The sequence below is a fragment of the Dromiciops gliroides genome, chromosome 5 (genome assembly GCF_019393635.1).
Source record: "Dromiciops gliroides isolate mDroGli1 chromosome 5, mDroGli1.pri, whole genome shotgun sequence".
NCBI classification, from domain to species: Eukaryota; Metazoa; Chordata; class Mammalia; order Microbiotheria; family Microbiotheriidae; genus Dromiciops; species Dromiciops gliroides.
In genome coordinates, this window is record NC_057865.1 from 188,398,397 (window position 1) to 188,424,453 (window position 26,057).

At 38.9% G+C, this 26,057-nt stretch overlaps 1 protein-coding gene across 2 annotated transcripts; it reads left to right on the forward strand.

Moving 5' to 3' along the window:
• MFAP5 (microfibril associated protein 5) lies at positions 1–25,315 on the forward strand. 2 transcript variants are annotated; one of them, XM_043968034.1, is made up of 11 exons: positions 1–75; positions 475–559; positions 1,188–1,247; positions 2,045–2,080; positions 9,948–9,983; positions 10,339–10,374; positions 10,924–10,959; positions 12,038–12,067; positions 16,492–16,579; positions 17,137–17,210; positions 23,921–25,315. In XM_043968034.1, the coding sequence occupies exons 1-11, from the start codon at positions 40–42 to the stop codon at positions 24,031–24,033; spliced, it is 630 nt and encodes a 209-aa protein (XP_043823969.1). In that variant the 5' UTR covers positions 1–39; the 3' UTR covers positions 24,034–25,315. The 2 variants fall into 2 exon arrangements, with proteins under 2 accessions (XP_043823969.1, XP_043823970.1); XM_043968035.1 differs by lacking the exon at positions 1–75 and having other exon boundaries at positions 533–617.
• Positions 25,316–26,057: the final 742 nt, after the last annotated feature.

Below are 26,057 nucleotides of genomic sequence, written 5' to 3' on the forward strand. Positions count from 1 at the left end.
GAAGGAAGCAAGAGACTGAGGAAGATAAAAAGAAAGGGAATGAAAGAAGAGAGGGGTGGCTACGGCAAGAGGGAGGTATAACAGAAGAGACAAAGAGCACAGAAAGATGGGCGAGGTTTTTTTTTTTTAAAGGAACACAGAGAGATATACTAGATTTTATTTATTCAATGTGATCAAATAGTTTAAAGAGTGAGGGAGAACTAATCAGATAAGAACGATGCATGGACAAAAGGAAGGATTGGGCGGGAGTCTGTGAATGACCCATATGTGCTCAGGATTCATTACTAGGTTGGGCCCTACACCAGAGAGTGGAATCATTATGGTCCTAACCTTTGCATTGAGAGTGTAAGCTCCCCTTTTCCCTCCCTCCCCTTTTCTCATTCCATACTCATTATGACACTCCATCCTGCCTCTTCTCTCTCTTTTTTTCCCCCTCTCTTCCCTTTCTCCTCCCTCTCTACTTCATTCTTTCAGACACAGCCAAACTTGGAATGCTTCCTGGGGAGTGGCCCTGCTCGTCCTATTCCCCAGCCAAAGGGGGGGACCCGACTGAAAAAGGGTAAAGACACACTCAACTGCTAAAGGAGACGGTAGGAAAAGACAGATCACTGAACCTAGTGAGTTGTCCTGCTGTCTGGGGCCCTGAAAAGGGAGAGAGAATAGGGGTGGTGGGGATCACGAAGTTTCAAGTGGTGGGATGGCAAGTTTTGTGGCATTATCCAAGGTCCAAGAGAGGAAGAGACACCAAAAGAAGCAGAGGAAGGGAGACAGACTGAAGAAATCGAGAACTGGATGACAAAGAGTGGAGGAAGCTGTGCAAGATGGGCCAAGTGAAGGGAGCAAGTATGGACTGATGGGTGTACTGAAAGCCCTCTTACTTTCTGGAAAAAAAGGAAAGGTTGAAAAGAACAAAGAATAGTAAGCAAAAGATGGATATAGGAGAAACAAGAATTAAAAAAAAAACCCAAAGAGGTAGATAAAATAAGGTGAAGATGAAAGAAAAAGTAGGATTTTAAGGACAAAATGAGACACAGTATATGAGAAGAGACCAGACAGTAAAAGAGGCAGGGACCCCAGAATATCCTGTTCCAGAATTAGATGCTGCTATTGCCTTCATTTTTCTACTCTCCCTTTTCTCTCCTCTATTATTATCCTCTCCTCCATCACCACTTTCTCTCCCCCCACAGACATGCTGCCTTTGGGACCCAAGCTTCTGTTGTGCTTCATTGCACTCTTCATGCCCCCTGGTAAGTCATTCCCTTTTTTCATATTCTCTCTAAGGTGTCTATTTCCAAAGCTTGTGTGTGTGTGTGTGTGTGTGTGTGTGTGTGTGTGTGTGTGTGTGTATGTATGTGTTGTGTGTAGGGGGTAGTATTATCAGGGCCTGGTATAAAAATCAGCACCACTCCTAGCTAGAGGAGCAATAAAATGTTAAGTCTGGAAGGGAAAATGAGGAATGTGAATAGACATGGCCCTAGGCTAGTGAAAAAGTCCACTGAAGGCTCTATATAGTGTTATTAGGACAAATAAACAAACTTACATAAACCAAGGGAAAACACCCACTCAGATTTATGTACACTGAAGGAAATAAAGCTAGAAGGCTGATATAAACACATACACATAAGTACAGAAATCCATATTTATATAGACATACAGACATTTAAGAGCAAGGAGCATAGACACAAAGCACAAATGTACATATTACAAAATACAACTCTTCTTGAAATAAACATACATACTCATAAACCCATACATATATCCGTACAGTACATGTGCACATTATAGATGCAGAAGGAAAAGCTTTTCATAGGAAATCAATGCAGAGATGAACAACTGGGAGTGGACCTCAGATTTGTAAAACGGGTTAGTTTCCTTTCTTCTCTGCCAGATCAAGCATACTAAGGAAGAATTTCTATGAGTGTAAATTCTTCAGTACAGTAAGTTAAGGAACAATCTTGTCCCCATTGTCACCTGACAGATCATTAAGAGGGAAGGAACTTAATGTCATTGGTGCGATGATCTAAATCCTTTCTTTCTCTTGTAGATTGGATTCGACTAGGGGTTAATGGTCAGAGAGGAGGTAAGTGTCCCATCTTGTTCTGGATTCTGTTTGGAAATGATGGAGTGGGTTGGTAAGAGTTCAACAGATCGTACCAAGTATATTGGTGAGTAGTGGGAGAGAGAATTCCTTAGACACTAAAATGTCCCTTAGCTCTTATAATCTCATTTCTCTACCATGACTTCTCTTGTTCTTTCATGTATCTGAAGACCCTTTTCTCAGAAACATCTCTTTGATCCATTTCTCTAACATTGCCTATGCATGTAAACTCCTTGCAAGTAAGCATTATTTCATTCTTTGGTGTTATCTCCCCAGTGCCTAGCACAGTGCCTGACATATAAAATGAACTTAATAAAAACTTGCTGATTGACTGATTTTCCAAGAAAAACTTGCTGGCCAACTATTTCAGACAGAAACCATTGGGTTGTTACATGAATTTAACAGATGGAAAAATTGAGCCACAGAGATAGAGTAGAAAGTTTTCTCAGAGGCATCTTCTTCTCTATTTGAGGAAGTAAGGGGACTATAAGTGTGGAATGCTGCAGTAATGTCAACTTTTTCAATGTGTTGGTTAGTTTTGCTGAACTTTTTTCTTTTTTTAAAAAAAATCTTTATATAAGAGATAGCTTTCTAAGGAGGAAAAATACACTGGGAGTACTCTGGAACATATTGAGAAATGTAGTTGACATAAAACCAAAATATATCAATAGAATTTTATTTTTTCAAAAAGAAAGCTTTTCTTTGGTCTAACAGCGAAGTAAGTGGTAGTGCATATGGAAACATGGCCAGGTCTTCAATTTCTCTTCTTTAGATTTGGTAAAGGAAACACTGGTCAATTCCTCCTCCTTTTCCCACTCCTCCCTCTGCATCCCCTTAGGACCCACAACATATTTATGAAGTAAGATCCTTCATATACTGCCGGAAGAAGTTAGAAGTCATCTACTCTAACAGGTGAGGAAACTGAGAAATAGAGAGGTCAGGTGACTTTCCCAAAGTCCCAAAATACTTAGAGCATTCTACAATTTGTTATGCTTTCCTCATTCTCTGATCCAACAAATAGTTCAGGGGTCCAGAGAAAAAATGGGGAAAGGATCCCTTTGTTGTTGTTAATGACAATATTTAACTCCTTTGATTTACTAAGTACAAATCTATTAGTCAACAGCAAATCAGACCACAGTAAAAAGAAAACAAACAAACAATAAAGAAAATAAGTTTCCATTTGTGTGACTTAAGAACTCTTCTTAAGTTCTTCACAGAGGCAGGAAGATGTATATTCCCAGTGTGACAGTCAGAATTAAAAAGATAAGGAAAAAGTGCCCAAGAGATTGTATACTGAAAAGTGGGTCTTTGGCAGAGAAGATTTTGAAAAACTTGGATGTTGTATTTTTAGGCAGTTATTTGTCTTTCTTGTCCTCTTTGAGAACTGATAACTAAAAAAAAAAAAAAGGGGGGGGGCAGCTAGGTGGCGCAGTGGATAGAGCACTGGCCCTGGAGTCAGGAGGACCAGAGTTCAAATGCGGCCTCAGACACTTAACACTTACTAGCTGTGTGACCTTGGGCAAGTCACTTAACTAAACACTCACTAAAAAAAAAAAAAAGAAAAAGAGAGAACTGATAAAAGAGAATAGGTAAATTCAAGTATTGAGAGTCATGGAGTTATGCCAGAAACTACACACTGTGTCTGTTGCTAAGTTTGAATTGAGAACTTTCACAATTTCTCTGAACTCCATCTGATCCATGCTTCTGTTTTTGTGAGTGAACTATATCTTTGTGGAATAAGTCTATATCTCAGTGATCTATAACTTTGATTATATCCTAAATAGCCCTAAGATTCACTGGGCCATTAGTGATTCTCATAGAATGAACTTTAGTCCAGTTATTATTATTTTTTTTTTTGGCAGAGCAATGGGGGTTAAGCGACTTGCCCAAGGTCACACAGCTAGTAAGTGTCAAGTGTCTGAGTCCGGATTTGAACTCAGGTCCTCCTGAATCTAGGGCTGGTGCTTTATCCACTGCGTCACCTAGCTGCCCCCATTCTGGTTACTTTTTACCTCCTTTTGCCCTGTATTTGTGTCCCCAGTGCCTTGGTACTATTTTTTTTTTTTTGGTACTACACATAATTTCATAGGTGTAGGGAACTTCTGGTGTGGAAATGTTCTTTACACAGTGCAGATTAACGACTCATCTATAAATTATAGTGTTTTTTTTAAAAAAGCTTTTTTGTTTTTTTGTGAGGTGAGTGGGGTTAAGTGGCTTGCCCAGGGTCACACAGCTAATAAATGTCAAGTGTCTGAGGTCAGATTTGAACTCAGGTCCTCCTTGACTCCAGAGCTGGTGCTCTATCTGCTGTGCCAACTAGTTGTCCCCTATAAATTATAGTTTTAAAGAGCTTCCAGCTGGTTTTTGTTTGAGGCAAGACTTGAATCACTGACTCCTTGCCAACTTTCTATCTATACCACTCTGCTTCTTGTCTTGGACATAGTGAGGGTTTAATAGACAAATACTTGTTGGATTGGATTGAATTGGATTGGACTGGATCCCAGTATAAGTATATTTCCTTCTGCAACTTTAGCAATAGTTAGGGAAAATTCATGGCTCCCTCTTCAGTATTTTATTTTTATTTCCCATATCTTTTCCCACAACTCTCCTATGTCCTATCGGGTTATGATCAGTTGAATCAGGAGTAAACACATGGAGTCAAAGGGCTTGCAAAAGGCAGTTAAATGGTGTGAATTTGCTGACACCTAGTGGGCAACATTGGCTATGTTATGGACTCAAGTAAAAACAATTCTATCAACATTAAATACATTTAGGTACTAGTGATACAAAGATGAAGTATAACATAGTTCATCACCTCTAAATGCTTATAGACAAGTGATGAGGGTGAAATGTACACAAATAACTATAATACAACTTAAAATCTGATTGAGCACACAAAGAAATCAGAGTGGCACAGGAGATTTGGGTGGTGGGAAAAGATTATTCCTGGATGGAGGGATCAGAATGTTCTCATTTTTTTTTTTAAGTGAGGCAATTGGGGTTAAGTGACTTGCCCAGGGTCACACAGCTAGTAAATGTTAAGTGTCTGAGGCCTGATTTGAACTCAGGTACTCCTGACTCCAGGGCTGGTGCTCTATCCACTGTGCCATGTAGCTGCCCCAGAATGTTCTCATTTTGATGGAAAATGAATTTTATTTTCACAAGTTTGTCCCAATGCCAAAATTGCTTCAGTTTTTAAGGAGGAGAAATTTGTAGCAGGAGAGAATACTGTTTGCAACTTCAGACAGGTTTTTTGTTTGCTTCTACTAAAAGAAACCACCTTAGGACCTGTCCCATTTTTACTTTATATTTCCTTTTACAAGTTCAGCTCCACAGTCTGTGACAGATAAGCCCTTTTAAGCAACAACAAGGCTTTTCCTCTGTCACTACCACTAATACTCTGAGAACAGTCACCAAGAAAGAGTCAAGAGAACCTTTAGTAAACTATATGTAGCAAATCTATGTGATTTAGAGTTGAAACTATATAGGCTTAGGTGATTATATGGTTGAACTGCCTTAATTTGCAAGTGAGTAAACTGAGGCTCAGAGATCAGTTAACTGATTTGCCCAATGTTATACAGCAGTTATTAACAAAGCTGAGATTTGAATATACATCTTCACACAACATTCAAATTCACATTCAATCCAATGTTGTATATCAAAAGAACAAGGATGTCAGCATAAGGATTTTTCATTTAATAGAATCTATCAGATATATAAAGCAGTGTTACTATCAGCTATCTATTATGTTTTTTTTGTTTTGTTTTGTTTTTTGTTTTTTTGCGGGGCAATGGGGGTTAAGTGACTTCCCCAAGGTCACACAGCTAGTAAGTGTCAAGTGTCTGAGGCCGGATTTGAACTCAGGTCCTCCTGAATCCAGGGCCGGTACTTTATCCACTGCACCACCTAGCTGCCCCCCAGGGACTTTTTTATTCTTACTCACATCTCCTGTGACAACCTGACCACACAACTGGTCACCTCCACTCCAGTCACCTGCTATGGAACCACACAACCATAATGGGCAAATCTTAGATACCATCTCTAACAACACCACTTCATTACATCATAACTATACCACCATTAAAGAAATGACTTTAAAATTCTGTTCTTTTATCACGTCACCTCTCCCATTTTTTTTTTTTTTTGGTGAGGCAATTGGGGTTAAGTGACTTGTCCAGGGTCACACAGCTAGTAGGTGTCAAGTGTCTGAGGCTTAGTTTGAACTCAGGTCCTCCTGAATCCAGGGCTGGTGCTTTATCCATTGTGCCACCTAGCTGTCCCACCTCTCCCATTCTAATTTGAATTAAAACTATTCATCTATTTCTTGACTTATCCCTATTTTATTATCCATCTCCCATGCCTTGTATTAATTTGCCTACAGAGCTAATCTTGACTGTGTTGTCTGCCACTTTAATGTTTTATTAGCTGCTGTTTTAGAAACCCTTATCTTTTGAAGTTCCCATCTTTGATTTATTCCCAACATCTTATTTCTGTTCCTACTCTAAGGCTATTGAATGTCACTAAAGAAAGCTAAAACATTGATTTCACTTTTTACAACTAATTTGTGGAATATAACCTTACTACAGCCTTCACTACTGATCAACAATTCTACTGTATTTGTACTTATCCATTCTTATTATCCATTATAATTATCCATCTTATTTCCCACAATAATTGTTGTTCTCCAAATTTCAGATATCCAAACATATCCAAAACAGATCCTCAAATTCCCCTTTGTTAATAACTACAATAGGACAGCTAGGTGGCACAGTGGATAAAACTGGCCTTGTATTCAGGAGGACCTGAGTTCAAATCTGACATGACACTTGACACTTACTAGCTGTGTGACCCTGGGCAAGTCACTTAACCCTCATTGCCCTGCAAAATAAAATAAAATAAAAAAGTCATAACTACAATGAACAAATGAATGAACGAAGGAATGAACGAAGGAATGAACGAATGAATGAATGAAAAAGTACTTATTTACGGTGTACTCTGTGCCTAGCACTGTGCCAAGTGCTGGGGAAACAATACTAAAGTGAAACAATCCCTATCTTCAGGGAGAATAGTGGTACACAATATCTATTAACGGATTAGTGGCTAAGGAAGGGTATTTGGTTTGGGGAATTCAGGGATAGTGAGTGCTCATTGACTTGCCCTTTCCAGAGGCAACAGTAGTGTCGATTTGACTAAAATTCTCTGAGAACGAGGTGAAAAGTGGAAGGAGACGTAAGTGTAAATAGCAAAGCTCAAAATGATGAAAGTAAATACTCATGGCTCCAGGGAGTTCAGAATGGAATACTTGCCCCCAATCCACCTCCAGGATGGTTTCTACTTCTGTAAGTTCCTAACCTGAGTGAGGCATCTTTCACTCTTCATTCTCCCTAAGCTTAACCCAACCAATCAGCTACCAACTTTTATTGATTCTACCTTCACAACCTTTGTTGTATCACTTCCCTGCTCAGCACTGACACAGCAGCTTCCCTTTTCAGGTTCTCATCACAATTCATCTGGACTATCGCAACAACTTCACAATCCAACCCTCTGCCTCCAGTATCTCCCTTCTTAATTCATCATCCATACAACTGCCAATCTGATATTCCTAAAGCACAGGTCTGACTATGTCTTTTCCCTGCTTGAGAATCTCTAGTTTCTCTCTAGCCTTTCAGATCAAATACAAATTCCTCTCTTTGACATTTAAACCCTTAATTATCTGCTTTGGCTTCCTCTTTTTCAGATGTATTATGAAGGTAAAACTCTTCCATCTATTCTGCATAACAGACAAGCTGACCCATTTGCTGTCCCCCACACTTAGCAGTCCATCTCTTTCCACTCTTCCTTTGCACAGGCTGTCCCTTATGCCTGGAATGTACTCTCTTCATCTTTGCCTCTTGTAATTTTTAGTTTCTTTTCAAGGCTGAACTCAAGTGCCACCTCCTACAGAAGAACTTACAAGATCCCCACAGCTGCTAGTTTTTATCCCCTTAAATTATCTTGTATTTATTTTGTATATATTTTCTATCATGTTTATCTGTTTTACCAAGTAGAACTTATGTTTCCTTTTTTTTTTTTTTTTTTGCGGGGCAATGGGGGTTAAGTGACTTGCCCAGGGTCACACAGGTAGTTAAGTGTCAAATGTCTGAGGCCAGATTCGAACTCAGGTACTCCTGAATTCAGGGCCGGTGCTTTATCCTCTATACCACCTAGCTGCCCCCAGAACTTATGTTTCTTAAGGACGGTGACTTTTTTGGAGAGGCAATCGGGGTTAAGTGACTTGGCCAGGGTCACACAGCTAGTACATGTCTGAGGCCAAATTTGAACTCAGGTCTACCTAGCTCCAGGTCCAGTACTCTATCCACTGTGCTAATTAGATGCCCCAAGGACAGTGATTTTCATTTCTATCTCTGCATCCCAGGTACCTGAATCATAGTAGATGATTAATAAATATTTATTGATTGATTTATTGTCTCTCATTTCTCCTTTCACCCTCAAATTGTACCCACTCCCTATCCCTTACACTTAGAACAAATGAGGTGGATTCCTGACTCACTGAGATGATTGAGGCTATTCAATAAGCTGTTTTAACTCCTTTCTCCAGTCCTCAAAACTTCTCAGCATCATTATCAACTCTTTTTTGTTTTTGTTTTTTTATTTTTATTTTTGATTGGACAATGAGGATTAAATGATTTGCCCAAGGTCACACAGCTAGTGTCACGTGTCTGAGGTTGGATTTGAACTCAGGTCCTCCTGACTACAGGGTCAGTGCTCTATATCCACTGTGCCACCTAGCTGCCCCCATCCATTCTTTTTTGATCACAGAAGATAAAGTAGCCCTATCCTTGAAAAAAGCTAAATCCCTCTATCTGTGTTCTTATTCTATTCCCTTCAGCTTCCTCCAGGACCTTTCTTTAACTGTCACTCTGTCTCATATATTATGAATCTCTTCATATCCACTATTTCTTAAACATCAGTCTAAAAACAATCTCTGGTCTTCTTAATCCCTCCGTCTTTCTCTGTTTTACTTCACTGCTAAATTTCTCAAATGAGTGATCTAACCCTCCTCTTTCTTGATACACTCTTCCCTCTAGGTTTTTAGGACATCATTATCCCCTGTTCTCCTCTTACCCATCTGACTGCTCTTTCTTAGTCTCTCTTCCCGGACCATCATCCAGATCATGTTCTATTACTTACTGTAGGTATCCCACAGGGTTCTGTCCTGGCCCCTTTTTTCTTCTCCCTCTATTCAACCTTTTTTGGGGATCTCATCAGCTCTCATGGATTTATGTTGACCATTCTCAAATCTACCTATCCTTCCTCAAACTCTGCTGACCTCCAATTTTGCATCTACATATGTCTTTCAGACATCTCTAACTGGTTGTCTAGGAGACATCTTAAACTCAATATGTCCAAAATAGAAATTATTCTTCCCCCCTAAGGTCCCTCCTTTTACATTGTATTAAAGTTATTTGAATATCTTTATCTTCCTCATGAACTTCCCCCACAATTTGCAAACAGTTTGTTGAATGTCTTGTTGAAGTGAAAATAACGACATTTGGACTTTTCCTAAGCTTCCCCCTCCACCCCCCCCCCCATGAAAAACATAAAGCATTCTCTAAACATTATCTTGGTGATTCCCACCATTCCATAAGGGAGATTAGATGAGTTCTCATGATCTCTTGTCTTCTGAAGTCTCAAGAGAGGAAATGGTAATAACAACATGTAGGGGTCAAAGTTTAGGTCATCAGGGGAAAGGACTCAGGGTGGATTGAGGGCAGAGGTGGGGAGAGGAGAATTTTGGAACACTTGGAGGAATGATTTTTAAAAAATTCTTCCTTTGTCTTTATTCCAGATGAGACAACTCAAGAGACATTTACAGATGATCCTAGTAAGTTTCCTTCTCCCAATGTTGCATTAGGAGTAGAACTGGAGCTGAATTCTGTGAAAGAAAAAAATGAAAGCAGAGAGTATTAGAAATTTTAAATACATGTAAAACCTCTTTGTCAGATGATGAAGTCAAGCTTTATTCTGATTATTCTTTCCATTCCATGTAGGTTCTCAATCCTCCCAAATATCAGCCTATCCTCCCAGGATTTACTTTATAATTGCCTTTAAGATCCTATTTCTTTCTCCCTAATTCTTTAGCCCTTTCTTTAGACATTCTTTATTTTGCCTGCCTATTTTCTTTCTCAGAATTTCCCCTCTCCTGTCCCTGTATATTAATCTGATTTGGAATATTTCAGATCTGGTTGTGAATGATCCCCCAACAGATGACACAGGTGAGTTCTAATCTGGCACCTTAGAGATGATATGGAATTCACGTTTGTTATATCTATCCTGAGAATAATCTTTTACTCCCATTACTTACTACTTGGGCTCCTTGGGGCTCAGGTTTCTCATTTGGAAATTTAAAAGGCTTAGATAATATAACCTCTAAGATCGTTTTCAGTTCTAAACTATTATTCTATGGTCTTTTCTGCATGACAGAAGGGAGGGTAATGGAATGCCACAAACTCAAAATGAGAGATAAGGAGGGGAGGGTTTTACTTTTAGCCCATGAGTAAGAGTAAACTCTTTTTTTAGTTTGATAGCTAAATTGAAAAACAGATATTACTTGGAACAGTTCTATCAGTAAGTGAGACTTCTCTTTAGTGAGTATACACAGCTAGTTTAATTTTTACCTAACCCCTAAATCTAGCCTTATTTTCTCAGACAACTTCCTTAACCCTATCATCCCTCTTTTCCCTCTGCCAGATCACTCCAAGCTATTTCCTTCCCCACCCCCATGCCCAGCCTCAGACATACACACTTTTGTTTTTTCTTTGCAGTTCTTGTTGATGTTGTGCCTTCCATAGATGATCAGGGTAAGTTTGGCTTTGGAAACCCAGGGACTTCCCCAGAAGTGTGAAGGGAGAGGGACCAAAATAGATGTATTTATTGTTCAAGTAGATACCTTCTTTAACTACACCTACTCTGGATTAAATCTATCAGCAAGGGTTTTCCCCCTTGACCAAGATCTCATTCTAGCTTGGTTGATAAAAAGGTTAATACAGAAAACCAGTGTTCAAATGGAGAATTAGAGATTTCTATATCCTTTTCCCACATTGTGATTATTCTAGTTAACTCCCAGAAGTAGGATTCTCCCAAGTATACTACTTAGTAACTCTTCCAGTGATGTCCCTTCTAGGTATCTCTTGTTGGAACCCTGATCTCTAATCAATTATGGATTTTTTTTTTTTTTTGCTCTATCCTTCCCGAGGCCCCAAACTCATATTTTGCCTACCTCTAGCCCAAGGCAAATGGTGGCAGGAAAATGGCAATATTGTCTCTTAAGACATATCCCACAGGGGGGCAGCTAGATGGCGCAGTGGTTAAAGCACCGGCCCTGGATTCAGGAGTACCTGAGTTCAAATCCGGCCTCAGACACTTGACACTTACTAGCTGTGTGACCGTGGGCAAGTCACTTAACCCCCATTGCCTAAAAAAAAAAAAAAAAGACATATCCCACAAAGCCAAACTCTACAAGTCTAATAGGAAAGAATCATATTCTTGTGAAGATACACAATTCTACCAAGATTTCATCTTTTTTTTTTTTTGTGCTCTACATGCAATTCCTAGATAAAAGACTTTCTGGACACTAGGACCTTTGCTTTATTATGTTCGAGCTTCTAGTTAATCGTTCCAAGATACTAGCAATACATGATACTTCCTAAGTCCCAGGACAGGAAGAGGGAGGATAGATTCAGATTTTTCCATCTCATCCTGTTGGGATTCATTCTATCCCATGACTCATGAGTAGTCTTTAAAGTAGTCATTTTACAACTGAAAAACTGAATGATATCAGATTCCCCCGCCTCCACCCTTACTCCCACCCACACAGCACTGGCAGAGTAGATGATATCAGAAAATAATAGTAACCAACTAAAACTTTCTGTTTTTTAGCCATCTCCAGTGACAAAAACACCACTGCAGGTATGATTGCATCCTGCATGCTTTTCTCTGGTACTTTTCTTCCCTTCCTTTGCAGCTGTTGTTTCTTGTCTCCTTACTCTTGGGTAAAAATTCTACCTTCTTGTTTTTAGTTCTTTCCTTAATCAACTTCCTCTAGGGCATGTGAAATAAAAGCAAGGCCTCTGGAGTCTATACACAAATGCATCAAGTGTGGAATAATGAGCACAATGAGCTAGAGAGTTCATAGTAACAAGGAGGCAGTTATGACCTCAGAAGTATTGCTGATACTGGGTGGCATGAAATCTGTTACTGGGATATGGCTCTGGAAGAGTATACCATATTTAAGAAATAGAATAAGGAAAAAGGATAGGCACAGAATGCCATTATATATAATATATGTATTTATATACATATATATTTTTTGGGTGAGGCAATTGGGGTTAAGTGACTTGCCCAGGGTCACACAGCTAGTAAGTGTTAATTAAGTGTATGAGGTTGGATTTGAACTCAGGTCCTCCTGAATCCAGGGCCAGGATCTACTGTGCCACCTAGCTGCTTCGCCATTTTATATATATATGTGTGTGTGTGTGTATGTATTTATATACATATATATTTTTATATACATATCTATTTTATATACATATCTATTTTTTGGGTGAGGCAATTGAGGTTAAGTGACTTGCCCGGGGTCACACAGCTAGTAAGTGTCAAGTGTCTGAGGCTGGATGTGAACTCAGGTCCTCCTGAATCCAGGGCCGGTGCTCTATCCATTGCGCCACCTAGCTGCCCTGCCATTATATATTAAGAGGATAGATTCATACAAAGAAATCCTTGGGTGGGGGAGAACAATATCAGGGAAAACATTTAGGTGAAGATCTAAAGAAGCAGAAATTGTAGGGATATTGTTGTCAAAGTATATTACTGGGGGTGGGGGCAGCTAGGTGGCACAGTGGATAAAGCACTGGCCCTGGATTCAGAGTACTTTCGTTCAAATCCAGCCTCAGACACCTGACACTTACTAGCTGTGTGACCCTGGGTAAGTCACTTAACCCTCATTGCCTTGCAAAAAAAATAAAATGACTAGCTATATGTTCCTAGATAAATCATGGAACTTTTCTGAGCCTGAGTTCCCTTATCTGTAAAATGTAGATACTATTGTTTGTGTTACCTAGTAACCTAAAGATTTATATTAATTCCCAGGGAACTCATTGATCAACTTGAATTTTTAGAAATGTACAAGAGATGAAGCAAGGGAAAGTAAAGGAACATTAATGCAAAACATTCCCTCTCTCTCTATCATTTTTTTTTAGTGAGGCAATTGGGGTTAAGTGACTTGCCCAGAGTCACACAGCTAGTAAGTGTTAAGTGTCTGAGGCCGGATTTGAACTCAGATCCTCCTGACTCCAGGACCGGTGCTCTATCCACTACGCCACCTAGCTGCCCCGCAAAACATTCTCTAAGACCATTGTCAGGACTTTTAAGCCTCAGAAAGAGCTAAAACTGTCCAGAAAAGTAAAGATTGGAACCATTTTTTTTGTGTGTTTTATGTTTTGTGTGTGGGTTTTTTTTTTTTTGAGGCAATTGAGGTTAAGTGACTTGCCCAGGGTCACACAGATAGTAAGTGTCAAGTATCTGACGCTGGATTTGAACTCAGATTCTTCTGACTCCAGGGTTAGTGTTCTATCCACCGTGCCACCTAACTGCCTATTTTTTTTCAATCAGAAAAAAGAAGAGGATTAAAGAAGGGATAAGATTTCTATTTTATGTGAATACAATGTGATAAAATGGGGAAGATGCTTATTTATTATTTTGCTTTTGTTTTCTCTGACAAGGAGAATGATATTTGGACTGGACAGAGCAGAAAAAAACTGCTTACAGAGAATGGATAACTAAGATAATTAGTGAGAGATTGAGAAGTACCTAGTCTTCTCAATTCAAGTTACTAGTAATAGATGAATTCTATCTGAGAGTATTTTTGAATAATTGGTGGATATCATCACTGGGCTGTTTTTCAGTGGTCTTTGAGAATATTATAGAGGAAGACAGAGGTCATTCCATTAGTTTGGAAAATGGAAAGTGTTGTCTAAATTTCAAAGAAGGCAAGAGAATGGAATCTGTAAATTATAGGCCAGTAATCTTGACCTTGATTCTTGGAAAAAATCTAGAATGAATTACCAAAAAGATAGGAAACATCTAGAAAAGAAATAGTGATCACAAAACTAGTATGGTTTCATCAAGAATAAGTCATATCATATTAACTTAATTTCCTTTTTTGGACAGGAATGCTTCACTGGCACAGAAAGCATAATAATAGTGGATAGAGTGAAAGACTTGGAGTCATGAAAATCTGGATTCAAATTCCACTTCTGACACTTAATACCAAGTCTTTGCTATCTCTATGTGTGTTTAGTAACTTCCTGGGATTATGAAGGCAAAGGAGATTTTCTAATTAGAAGTTTCTATATAAACTAATTGATAGATCTTTTGAGTATCAGGCAGAATAATACTATAGCTATAGTTTACATAGCCTTGAAAAGAATTTGTTAAACCACTTATACTATTCTCATTGACAAAATGGAGAGATGTAGGGTAGATGTAGGATAATCAGGGGGATTTGGAAATAGTTCAGTGGTCAGACCCAAAGGGTAGCCACTAATCATTCAATCTCAATGTGCAAAGAAGTCTGCCAGTCAGGCTCCACTTGGAGGATGATTTGGATGGTGAAGGGTTTCAAGATTATGATATATAAGAATGAGTTGTGGGGGCAGCTAGGTGGCGCAGTGGATAGAGCACCGGCCCTGGAGTCAGGAGGACCTGAGTTTAAATCCGGCCTCAGACACTTAACACTTACTAGCTGTGTGACCTTGGGCAAGTCACTTAACCCCAATTGCCTCACCAAAAAAAAAAAAAAAGAATGAGTTGAAGAAACTGATAATGATTAGCCTGGAGAGGGGAAGAAAGTATGTGGCATAAGAGCTTTTGTAATATTTGAAAGGTTCTCATTTAGGAAAAAAAATTCACTTATTTTGTTTAACCCCAGAGGTAAGAACCAGTGGTAATGGGTAGAAACAGCAAAGAGGCAAATTTAACTTGATGATGTAAGAACACTTTTCCTAACAATTAGAGCTTTTGAAAGGTGGAATGGGTTGTCTGAGAGAAGTTTTGGTTTCCCCTTCACTGAAGGTCTTTAAGAAAAGGTTGAATAACTATTTATTGAGTATGATATAGAAGGGATATGTGTTTAGACATGGGTTGGACTAGATGTACTTTAAGGTCCCTTCCAAGCCTGAGGTTCTATAATTTTGAAACTTTCAGTGTTCCTGATTTTTATGTTCTTTTCTGCCTCCCCCCTTCCTCTTCTTTAGATCATTTTAGGGGAAAAACAGCTTGACAATCTTGAAATTCCCCTTCTCTCCTATTTTCCTAGAGTTGAGGTTCCCAACCTCTTTTGGTGCTTATACTTCTTGTCTTTGAGAAAACCCTTTCACCATACCCATTCTTTAAAATGAAAGGAAATAAATTCTAGAATTAATCACTTATATGCATATAAGAAATAAAAAAGATGATTTTTTCATAAAAATTTCATTTGGTATATAACATTTTTTAGTATCATAAAGTCGTGAAATATTTATCAGAACATAGTCAAATAAATATTTCCTTTACCGTTTGAAAAACTTCTCATATCCCTGGTTGATAACCCCTTTTCCTAGAGCATTTGATTTCCTTAAGTGGTGAGTAATTTGTTATTTCGAGAGTTGAATGTCATCAAATAAAAATCAGGACTAGGGATTTCCATTAATATCCATGCCCCTGATCCATAGACCAAAAACCAAACAAATAAAAAACCCCAAACCAAAAGAAACAAAAAATCCTTTTGCTTTTTCAGTCCTCCACTAATAATCTATAAAAATTTTGGCTATTTTGCACTTGAGAATTTAGTTTCCCATCTGAAAAACTCTAGAGTCTTTAAGGTAGGAGAATTCCTGCTTCTTAAGCTTTAGTTTAGTGAGTTTTTTCTTGCTCGGTGCTCAGTAGAGATGGAAAATGTTTTCCTGCCTAATAGTAGAATGAATAGAAAGAAAAAAAGAAAGCAGAAGAAAGAAAGAAAGAAAGAGAAAGAAAGATAGATAGATAGATGGGTAGATATATAAAGGCATCACTCAGTGTTATTTACTCTTTCACAGTTCAGAGGAAAAGACAGGGACTGCTATAACATGGGATACTGAGACACCCATAGGAAAAGGGGCCCGTAAAGGACTGTAATCTCTTTAATTTGAGGCAGGAAGATAGGTAAACAAACACCGACTCTTCCCCTTCATCTCCAAAGAAAATATAGTGCAGACCATTCTGTCTGAGTTTTCCCTCTGTCCAGACTGTTTACCTAATTTCTTGGCTGTGCCTCTTTTCTGAAGCCCCCCTTTTGTGTTTGGGCTCTCCTATTGCAGAGTGCCGGGAGGAGCAGTTTCCCTGTACACGTCTGTACTCAGTGCATCGGCCGGTGAAACAGTGTATCCATCAACTATGCATCGTCAAGTAAGGGAGCCCAGAACCCTCAGGATTAGTTTTCTGGGATAGTCTAAGCATCTCCCGGGCACTGGGAATCCTAGAGATTTTTTTTTTAACCTTAAGGAAACAGCAAGAATCTTGAATCTTAGCCTTAGCTAACTAATTCTGAACATGACAAGACTGAGTAGACAAGAGGCACTTTGGTTAAGAAGGAGATTCCTGGTGGAAATGGGTTATCTGGTGGGATAAGAGTGAAGCCAAAGACATAATACCAGGTAAAGGAGAGCATAGGGAGAATCTCTAGAACAGCTTGTGAGTTTGACTGCTAATGAAGGCGTTTGCTCAGTGAATGGGGACTTCATTGCATCTCCCAAACAGAAGCAGAATAGCTCTGGGAAATCCAAGGCTTGCATGTTTGCATGTGGGGAATGGGGTTGGGTGTGAGCAGAACAAAGCAGGTGGGAGTGGGAGCTAAGGCTTGGAAGGAACCACACACTATGAGGTAAGCCTGGTCCTGTTCTTTCCCTTAATCAATATCTTTGTCTTTTTCCTTTACTGATTTTGTTTTTTCTGCATGTCGACAGTGTCCGCAGGATGTACATCATCAACAAAGAAATCTGCTCCAGGCTCATCTGTAAAGAACATGAGGTTATGAAAGGTAATAGAAGGACCTTACCCTCTCCTTCAACCCTTGGACTTTTTGTAGGAAGCACAGGTTCTTTATTAAAACCCATTAAGATAGGTTTCCTGAAGCAGAATACTGCTAAAGAGAAGAGTACTAACTTACATTTCTGTTATCCTTCTTTCAGAAACTCATATGACACAAAGGGTCCAAGTATACTTAGGAGAATTTTTTCACTCATGAGACAGTGTCCATTCAGGAAATGTGGGACCATGTGTGCATGGCATTTCCTAATATATTGAACTTGTAAACTTGTAAACATTTAGTTCACAATGTAACTTAAGAAAGTTTTTTATTTTAAAGAAGTGAAAAAAAATTAAAATCATAGAATCATTAGTAGGAGTGCTATAGTGGTCTAGTGAATAGAGCTCTGGGCCTGGAATCAGGAAAACCTGAGTTCAAATTCAGCCTCAGACACTTACTGGCTGTGTGACTCTGGGTAAGTCACTTAACCTCTGTCTACTTTGGTTTCCTCATCTGTAAAATGGGGATAATAATAGCATCTACCTCCCAAGGTTGTTGTGAGGTTCAAATGAGATAATAGTTGCAAAATGCCTAGCACAGTGCCTGGGACATAGTTAAGCGCTATATAAATGTTAGTTGTTGTTATTATTATTATTATATTAGTCCTAAATATTTATGTTAAGTTCCCAAGGGCATGAAGACTTCTATGACAGAGGCATTTGTCCAACAAATCTTTTCTTGGCCTGATGTCCCTTGTTCCTTAAACAGGAAAAAGGAGATTCAGATGATAGTCCTTTCTCTTTCTCCTCATCCTCCAGTGATCATGCCTCTGAAGAAAGGGCATTGAATCTCCACTTTCTTAGACCAGGCTGGAAAATTTTGCAGTTTTGATACCATCTTTCTGGTGAAATATGATGGCCAAAATATTCCCTGAGTCTGGATTCAGTCTCTCAGATCACATTGCTCTCTTCTCCACCTTCTGCTTTGTTACAATTGGGGAACCTGATTCATCACCATGCTCTTGGGGCAAACATTTTATTTCCTCTATTTCCTCAAATGGGAAATAGAGAAAGGGCTAATACCCTAGTTCTTTCAAAGTTTATTCAGTGCTTTCTTTAGTTGAAAACTATTTCATCATCTATTTGGGGACCTCCTTATACCCATGCAAATAGACAACTTATCAGTAAGTTATACACTTAGTTTCTTGTAGCCTTAGAAGTTAAAGGACTTGTTCCAGGTCTTAGAGCTAGTATGTGTCAGTTCTTTCGGACTCCATTTTATTAATCTCTCCTTTGATTTTCAGAATTTCTAATTTAGTATTTAATTGGAGATTTTTAAATTGTTCTTTTTCTAGGTTTTTTAGTTGCATTCCCAATTCATTGATCTCCTCTTTCTCTATTTTATTCATGTAAGCATTTGGAGAAATACAATTTCCCCTACAAACTGCTTTGGCTGCATCCCGTAAGCTTTGGCATATTGTCTCATTGCTGTCATTCTCTTGGATGAAGTTATTGATTGTTTCTATGATTTGTTGTTTGACCTACTCATTCTTTAGAATGAGATTATTTAGTTTCCAATTAATTTTTGGTCTGTCTTTCCATGGTTCTTTATTACATATAATTTTTATTGCATCATGATCTGAAAAGGATGCATTTACTATTTCTACCTTTCTATATTTGACTGTGAGGTTTTTGTATCCTAGTACATGGTCAATTTTTGTGTATATGCCATGTACCACTGAGAAAAAGGTATATTCCTTTCTATACGCATTCAATTTTCTACCAAGTCTATCATATCTAATTTTTCTAAAATTCTATTCACCTCCTTAACTTCTTTCTTATTTATTATGTTGTTAGATTTATCTAGTTATGAGAATGGAAGGCTAAGATCCCCCACTAGTATAGTTTTTCTGTCTATTTCCTCTTGTACCTCATTTAACTTCTCCTCTAAGAATATGGATGGTATACCACTTGGTGAATATATGTTTAGTATTGATATTACTTCATTGTCTATATGGTACCTTTTAGTAAGATGTAGTTTCCTTCCTTATCGCTTTTAATTAGATCTATTTTTGCTTTTTCTTTGTCTGAGATAAGGATTGCTACCCATCCTTTTTTGACTTCAGCTGAAGCATAATATATTCTGCTCCAGCCTTTTACCTTTACTCTGTGTGTATCTCTCTGCTTCAAATGTGTTACTTGTAAACAGCATATTGTAGGATTCTGTTTTTTAATCCACTCTGCAATTCACTTCTGTTTTATGGCAGAGTTCATCCAATTCACATTCACAGTTATTATTACTGACTGTCTATTCCCCTCCATTCTATTTTCCCTTTTGTTCGTACTTATTTTTCTTCTTTCACCCTATTCCTCCTCACTAGCATTTTGCTTCTGACCCCTGCCTCCCCCAATCTGCCCTCTCTTTTATCAGCCCCATCCCTTTTCTTTACTCTTTCTTCCCCTGCTTCTGCCCTCCCTCCTGTCAGCACCCCCCCTTTTCCCCTTACCCTTTTACTTCCCTAAAGGGTAAGCTAAATTTCTTTATCCAAGTGAGTGTATAGTTTATTCCGTCTTTGAACCAAATCTGATGAGAGTGAGGTTAAAACAATGGTCACCTCTCCCTTCTTTTCCTCTATTGTAATAAGTTTGTTGTGCCTCTTCATGTGCTGTAATTAACTCCTTTCCTCTTCTCCCCATATACTCCTTTTTTTAACTCTTTAATTTTCTTTATATCATCACATCAAAGACAATTTATACCTATACTCTCTATGTATACTCCTTCTATCTGCCCAAATAGAGATATAGTTCTCAAGAGTTATAAGTATTATCTTCCCATGTAGGGATGTAAACAGTTTAACCTTATTGAATAACTTTTTTCCCTGTTTACCTTTTTATACTTCTCTTGAGTCTTGTATTTGAAGATCAAACTTTCTGTTCAGTTCTGGTCTTTTCATCAGGAAACCTTGAAAGTCCCCTATATCTATCTTTTCCCCTGAAAGAGAATGATCAGTTTTGCTGGGTAGTTGATTCTTGGTTGCAAGGCATCTTCCTTTTGCCTTCCTGAATATCATATTCCAAGCCTTCTGATCCTTTAATGTTGAAGCTGCCAAGTCATGTGCAATCCTGACTGTGGTTCCATGATATTTAAATTGTTTCTTTCTGGCTGCTTGCAGTATTTTATCCTTCATCTGATAATTCTGGAATTTGGCCACAATATTCCTTGGAGTTTTCCTTTTGGGATCTCTTTAAGGAGGTGATCGGTGGATTCTTTCAATGTCTATTTTATCCTCTGATTCTACAATATCAGGGCAATTCTCCTTGATAATTTCCTGGAATATAGTGTCTAGACTCTTTTTCTGATCACGGCTTTCGGGTCATCCAATAATTCTCAAATTATGTCTCCTGGATCTATTTTTCCAGGCCAGTTGTCTTTCCGATGAGGTATTTCACATTTTCTTCTATTTTTTCATTTTTTTGATTCTGTTTGTCTGATTCCTGGTGTCTCATGGAGTCATTAGCTTCCATCTGCCCAATTCTAATTTTTAAGGAATTGTTTTCTACAGTAAGCTTTTGCACTTCCTTTTCTATTTGACCAATTTTTTCCCCCATCTGGCCAATTGTATTTTTATTTTTTGCCAATTTTATTTTTTGTTGTTTGTTTTTTTAGTGAGGCAATTGGGGTTAAGTGACTTGCCCAGGGTCACACAGCTAGTGAGTGTTAAGTGTCTGAGGCCGGATTTGAATTCAGGTACTCCTGACTCCAGGGGCTGGTGCTCTATCCACTGTGTCATCTAGCTGCCCCTGCCAATTGTATTTTTTCTTTTTTTTTTTTTTTATGGGGCAATGGGGTTAAGTGACTTGCCCAGAGTCACACAGCCAGTTAAGTGTCAAGTGTCTGAGGCCGGATTTGAACTCAGGAACTCCTGAATCCAGGGCCGGTGCTTTATCCACTGCGCCACCTAGCCGCCCCGCCAATTGTATTTTTAAAGGATTTTTTTCTTCAGTTAATTCTTGTGCTTCCTTTTCCAAGCTGTTGATTATTTTTTCATAATTTTCTTGTGTAACTTTCATTTCTCTAATTTCTTTTGCCATTTTTTTCTTCTACCTCTCATTTGATATATATTTTTTAAGTGAGGCAATTGGGGTTAAGTGACTTGCCCAAGGTCACACAACTAGTAAGTGTTAAGTGTCTGAGGCTGAATTTGAACTCAGGTACTCCTGACTCTAGGGCCGATGCTCTATCCACTACGCCACCTAGCTGCCCCTCTCATTTGATTTTTAAAATCCTTCTTGAACTCTTCCAAGAAGGCTTTTTGGTCTTGAGACCAATTCATCTTCCCCCTTGAGGTTTCACATGTAGGCATTTTGAGAGTTTTGTCCTCATCTGAATTTGTGTTTTGGTTCTTTCTGTCAACACAGAAGCTCTTAATGGTAAGGGCTCTTTTCTGCTTCTTACTCATATTGTGGCTTATCTTTTGACTTATAAAGTTGAGGTTTGCTCCTGAGGCACATGGGCTAGTGTTGTAAGCTTCTTGTTCTGGGGGATAGGGGTCTGGTCACTGGCTTTCTGCTCTGTGGCCTCTGTGGCTTGTGGATTCCTTACTGCCCTAGGCTTGCTCCCTGTGCTGGGATGACTTGGCCTAGTTGTGCCTGTCCTGGGTGTGGTTCTCTAGCTGGCAGTTTGCCTCTCAGCCAGGGCTGGTGGTTCTCACAACTGGCCTGCTGTGCAACCAGCCAGCTGAGATAGGACCAAGGGTCCTCAGTTGCTGTTCTGTGGTCAAGAGCCTCCTGCTGACTTGCCCAGACCCCCTCTGTGCTGTGTTGTGCTCCCCTTTTGCCCAAGTGAGACCGACCTTTTCTGAAGTCTTCTAAATTATCTCAAGTTGGAAGATTGTGTCTCTCTGTCTTTTTGTAGGTTCAGTAGTTTCAGAATCTGTTTAGAGGCTTAATTTAATGTTGTTTTTGAGAGAAACTTGGGAAAACACAGGCAACTTCCTGGCTTCTCTCCGCCATCTTGGCTCCCTTTTCCTGACTCCATCCACTATTCACACTGCCTCCTCTACAGGGTGTTAAAATGTTCAGAGAGATCATTGGTTACATAGTTTAAATATTACTATCTCTATTTTACTGATGGGGAAACTACAGCTCAGAGAAATTAATTGGCTTTCCCCAAATCACAGTTAGATAAAGGATATGAACCCAGGTCTTATGAATACAAGTCCAGTGGCCTTTCTTCTATAGCTTACTGTCTCTCTACTCTAATAATAACTAGAGGAAAGAAAGCACAAACACAAACACCCACAAATAAATGCTTTATTCATGTTTTCTTGATCCTTCCCCCTATTTGACTCAGAGATAGTGAAATTCAAGAAGCAACTGGGGAATAGGTGGTGGAGAAAAGACTAGATTTATCTATCAGTTTCACTAAATGGAAAAGAGGAGATGCTGTTTTGGACCATCATTTCCTGGCTTAAAACTTCCATACAAAGATTTAAGGACTTAATGGGTGGGACTGATCACCCTGGTTCCTGATTGAGATAGTGTATTTTATAGGCTTAATCTTCATCCATTCATCAAATATTTATTAAATCCTCTGTGCACCACTAGCCTTTCAAGGGCATTTACTGGACTCCCAGGTTAAGAGGGCAGACATATCATTATGGTCAGGAGATCTCACTGGAGAGCAGCTACGTCAAAGACCTAAAATGAAAAACATTTAAAAAAATAAAGAAACTGAGGCACAGACAGGGTCTGTAATCCACTAGACAGTGAGTCAGATACAGAGCTGAGAATAGAACCTAAGGGACTCTTGGGCTCCCACTTTGGAATTGTTTGTTCTGTGGAATGTCATGGGTGAAGGGTAGAGAGGTTTTATTTATTTTTTTTATTTTTATTTTTTAGTGAGGCAATTGGGGTTAAGTGACTTGCCCAGAGTCACACAGCTAGTAAGTGTTAAGTGTCTGAAGCCGGACTTGAACTCAGGTACTCCTGACTCCAGGGCCAGTGCTCTATCCACTGCGCCACCTAGCTGCCCCCGGTAGAGAGGTTTTATAAAGACTGGAGTGTCAGTCTTCCAATGTGAGCATTTACACTTTGGAAACTGGCAAAGGCTACAAATCAGGGCTTGATTTGTTTTGTTGTGGCTCTAGATTTAAGAAAGTGATGGAGTAAATGTTAATAGTGCAGTGTGTTGGGCATTTCCGGAGGGCTGATTGTTAAATATTTCCCAGTACACTCTTGCCCAAGACCATTCACTGTGTGAACAAAGATACCTCTCACCTCCTCTGTGTGTAGCTCTGCATGGTGGTTGTGGGCAGAGTGAGCACCACAGACATGGCCTCATCTGACTCAACAGCTGCTTATTCTCTGCACTGAGACATAGTGAACTTTGAGGAAGAAAACTTGTTGTATGCTCCCATTAGCTCTGTGCAAACCACCTGCAAAAAAACAACTTGAAACTGAAGATAGGACATAGGAATTCTTGGCTTCCATATCCCAGTGTTTCTAGGGTTTCCTTGAAGCAAGTGTCTATCTTGAGCTTTGTACATAGCCAGCACTTTAATCAATAATTGTTGGTTGCTTGACCATCCTTCATTCATTAGGGCTGTGATTGGGAGCCAGATTAGAAAAGCTGGAGTTTTTGTTATTGTTGTTTCATTTGGACACAAGCCCTTATCCTTTTTTTGTAATTTATCAACCTCCTATTCTTTGCTTCTTTTCCAGATGAACTTTGCCGTCAGATAGCAGGTCTTCCTCCAAGACGTCTCCAACGTTCCAACTACTTCCGTCTCCCAGTTTGTGAAGATGTGGATGTGCAAAGGGCCAATGGCCTGTGATCATTAAAGAAGAAGAATGGAGAACGGGGGCAAGAGGGGAGGAAAAGGGACCATTTATTTCCTAGTTCAGCTCATCTATGGATATCAAGATGTCTTGGTCTGGTTCCTCTGCCCTTTCCCATGGCCTCTGTCCCAAACTGCCAGTGTTGGGCTCTTTCTTCAGCACTTCAAGTGGTGCTGCCAATCTGTAACATCACTGTATAATAGGGATATCTAATGACTATATAGCTGACCTGGATTCCAGAAAGGTGGGGTATCAAGTAGATGACATATAGGGAGGGAGTCTATTCTTGGTAGCCTAGAGAATTTCATATAACATATTGCTTTCAAAGAACCCTTTAAGCTTTGTTTCCCCTAGTAGCTCCCCTTCACCTACTTATTTCTCCTTACTCTTCTTTTGACTTGTGTATAGTAGTAGCTAAAGTTTTAGCATTTGCCTATTAAACCCTCTCTGTGGGGAAAATGATGGTGCTTTCCAACACCTGGTGTCCTTCTCAGAGAACTCTAGTTCCTCCGAGAATATTTAAACTTAAGCCTTTTTTTTCAGCTTGGGTATGAGCCTGAGGACCAAACCAAATAAAGGACTAGGATCTCTTTCCTAGGATCATATTTGGCAATGCAGCTGGAAGCCAGGTATCATTTATTGACTCATTCATTGACTCATTCAAATCACTCAAGCATTTAATGATTTATTTTATGACTTTTTACATAACAGGGAATCCCACTAATCCAAAGAAACTCTAATTGGGATAGCTGAGTCATTTCTATTACAGGACATCAACTCTTTGCCTTTGTTGACCCATTTTCTTGACCTGTGCTAAGTCTGTGAGGAAGCAATATAAGAATGTGGATTTCCAGCCATGGGGAAGATTTTGCTGAATCTTTGGACTATCAAATATGTGATTAGCTTGGAGAAAACAAAAACAGTAATATTAAAATAGAAAAGAATAGAAGTTAATACAATCCAGAAAAAAATAGAACTGGAATGAGATTATGAAATGATTTATTCCAGTAAAGAAAATTAAAGATTGATGTGTCATGGTAGATAGATATTTTCCCATAAAGAAAATCCTATAGAAGGAATGTTTTGGAGGCTTTGTACAACTTAGGAGATAAGGCTTGTCAGTGGAGAGTCATTGATAAATTCCATAGAGAAAGTACCAGATAAATACCCTGAGAAGAATGCTTTGTTTATTGTGTTAAGAATTATGAAAAGGGCTAAGAATAGGGTATTGCATGAGGGATAAGATATGAGCAAAATATAATATCATCCACAAGTATAATTCATAAATACTGGAACAAAGGTATGAGTGATTTCTATAAGTATCAGGGCAATTCCTGCTTCCCCCTCTTGTTCCAATTCTCAAAATATATAAAATATGAAACTATCCCATAGACTATCATTTGTAATTTGGACTTAGGAAAGGGGTTGTCAGAGCTGAATTATGCTGGATAGATATTAGATTTCTTGGAATGATCAGTTGTGATTATTAGTGGAAAGACCTGAACAATAAAATTTTCAGGAAGACCTTGGGTTCTAGTCTTGTCTCTTCAAGTAGTCAGCTGTGATAATAGACAAGTCATCACTAACCTCATTTTGGTACTCTGCAAAAATGAGGGAGTTGGAAATTCCTCCAAGTTCCATGGGTTCTATGGATTAAAAATTTTAGTATTAATCTCACTTGAGGCCTAAATACTGGAAACCTGGTTCTGGCTCCCCTAAAATGGCTGTTTTCCTTTTATTTGGGGACTAATTTGCTCTATATTAGGACAAACAGTGCATTATGTAAAAGGATAGACTATTGCCACAGAAGGGCCAAGTTATTTTTTCATAGGATCTTTCTGGCTAAAGTGAGGTATTCCATTCATTTCTTTTCTTTCTTTCTTTCTCTTTTTTTGGTAAGAGCAATTGGGTTATGTGACTTGCCAGGGTCACACAGCTAGTAAGTGTCAAGTGTCTGAGGCCGGATTTGAACTCAGGTCCTCCTGAATCCAGGGCCAGTGCACTATACCACCTAGCTGCC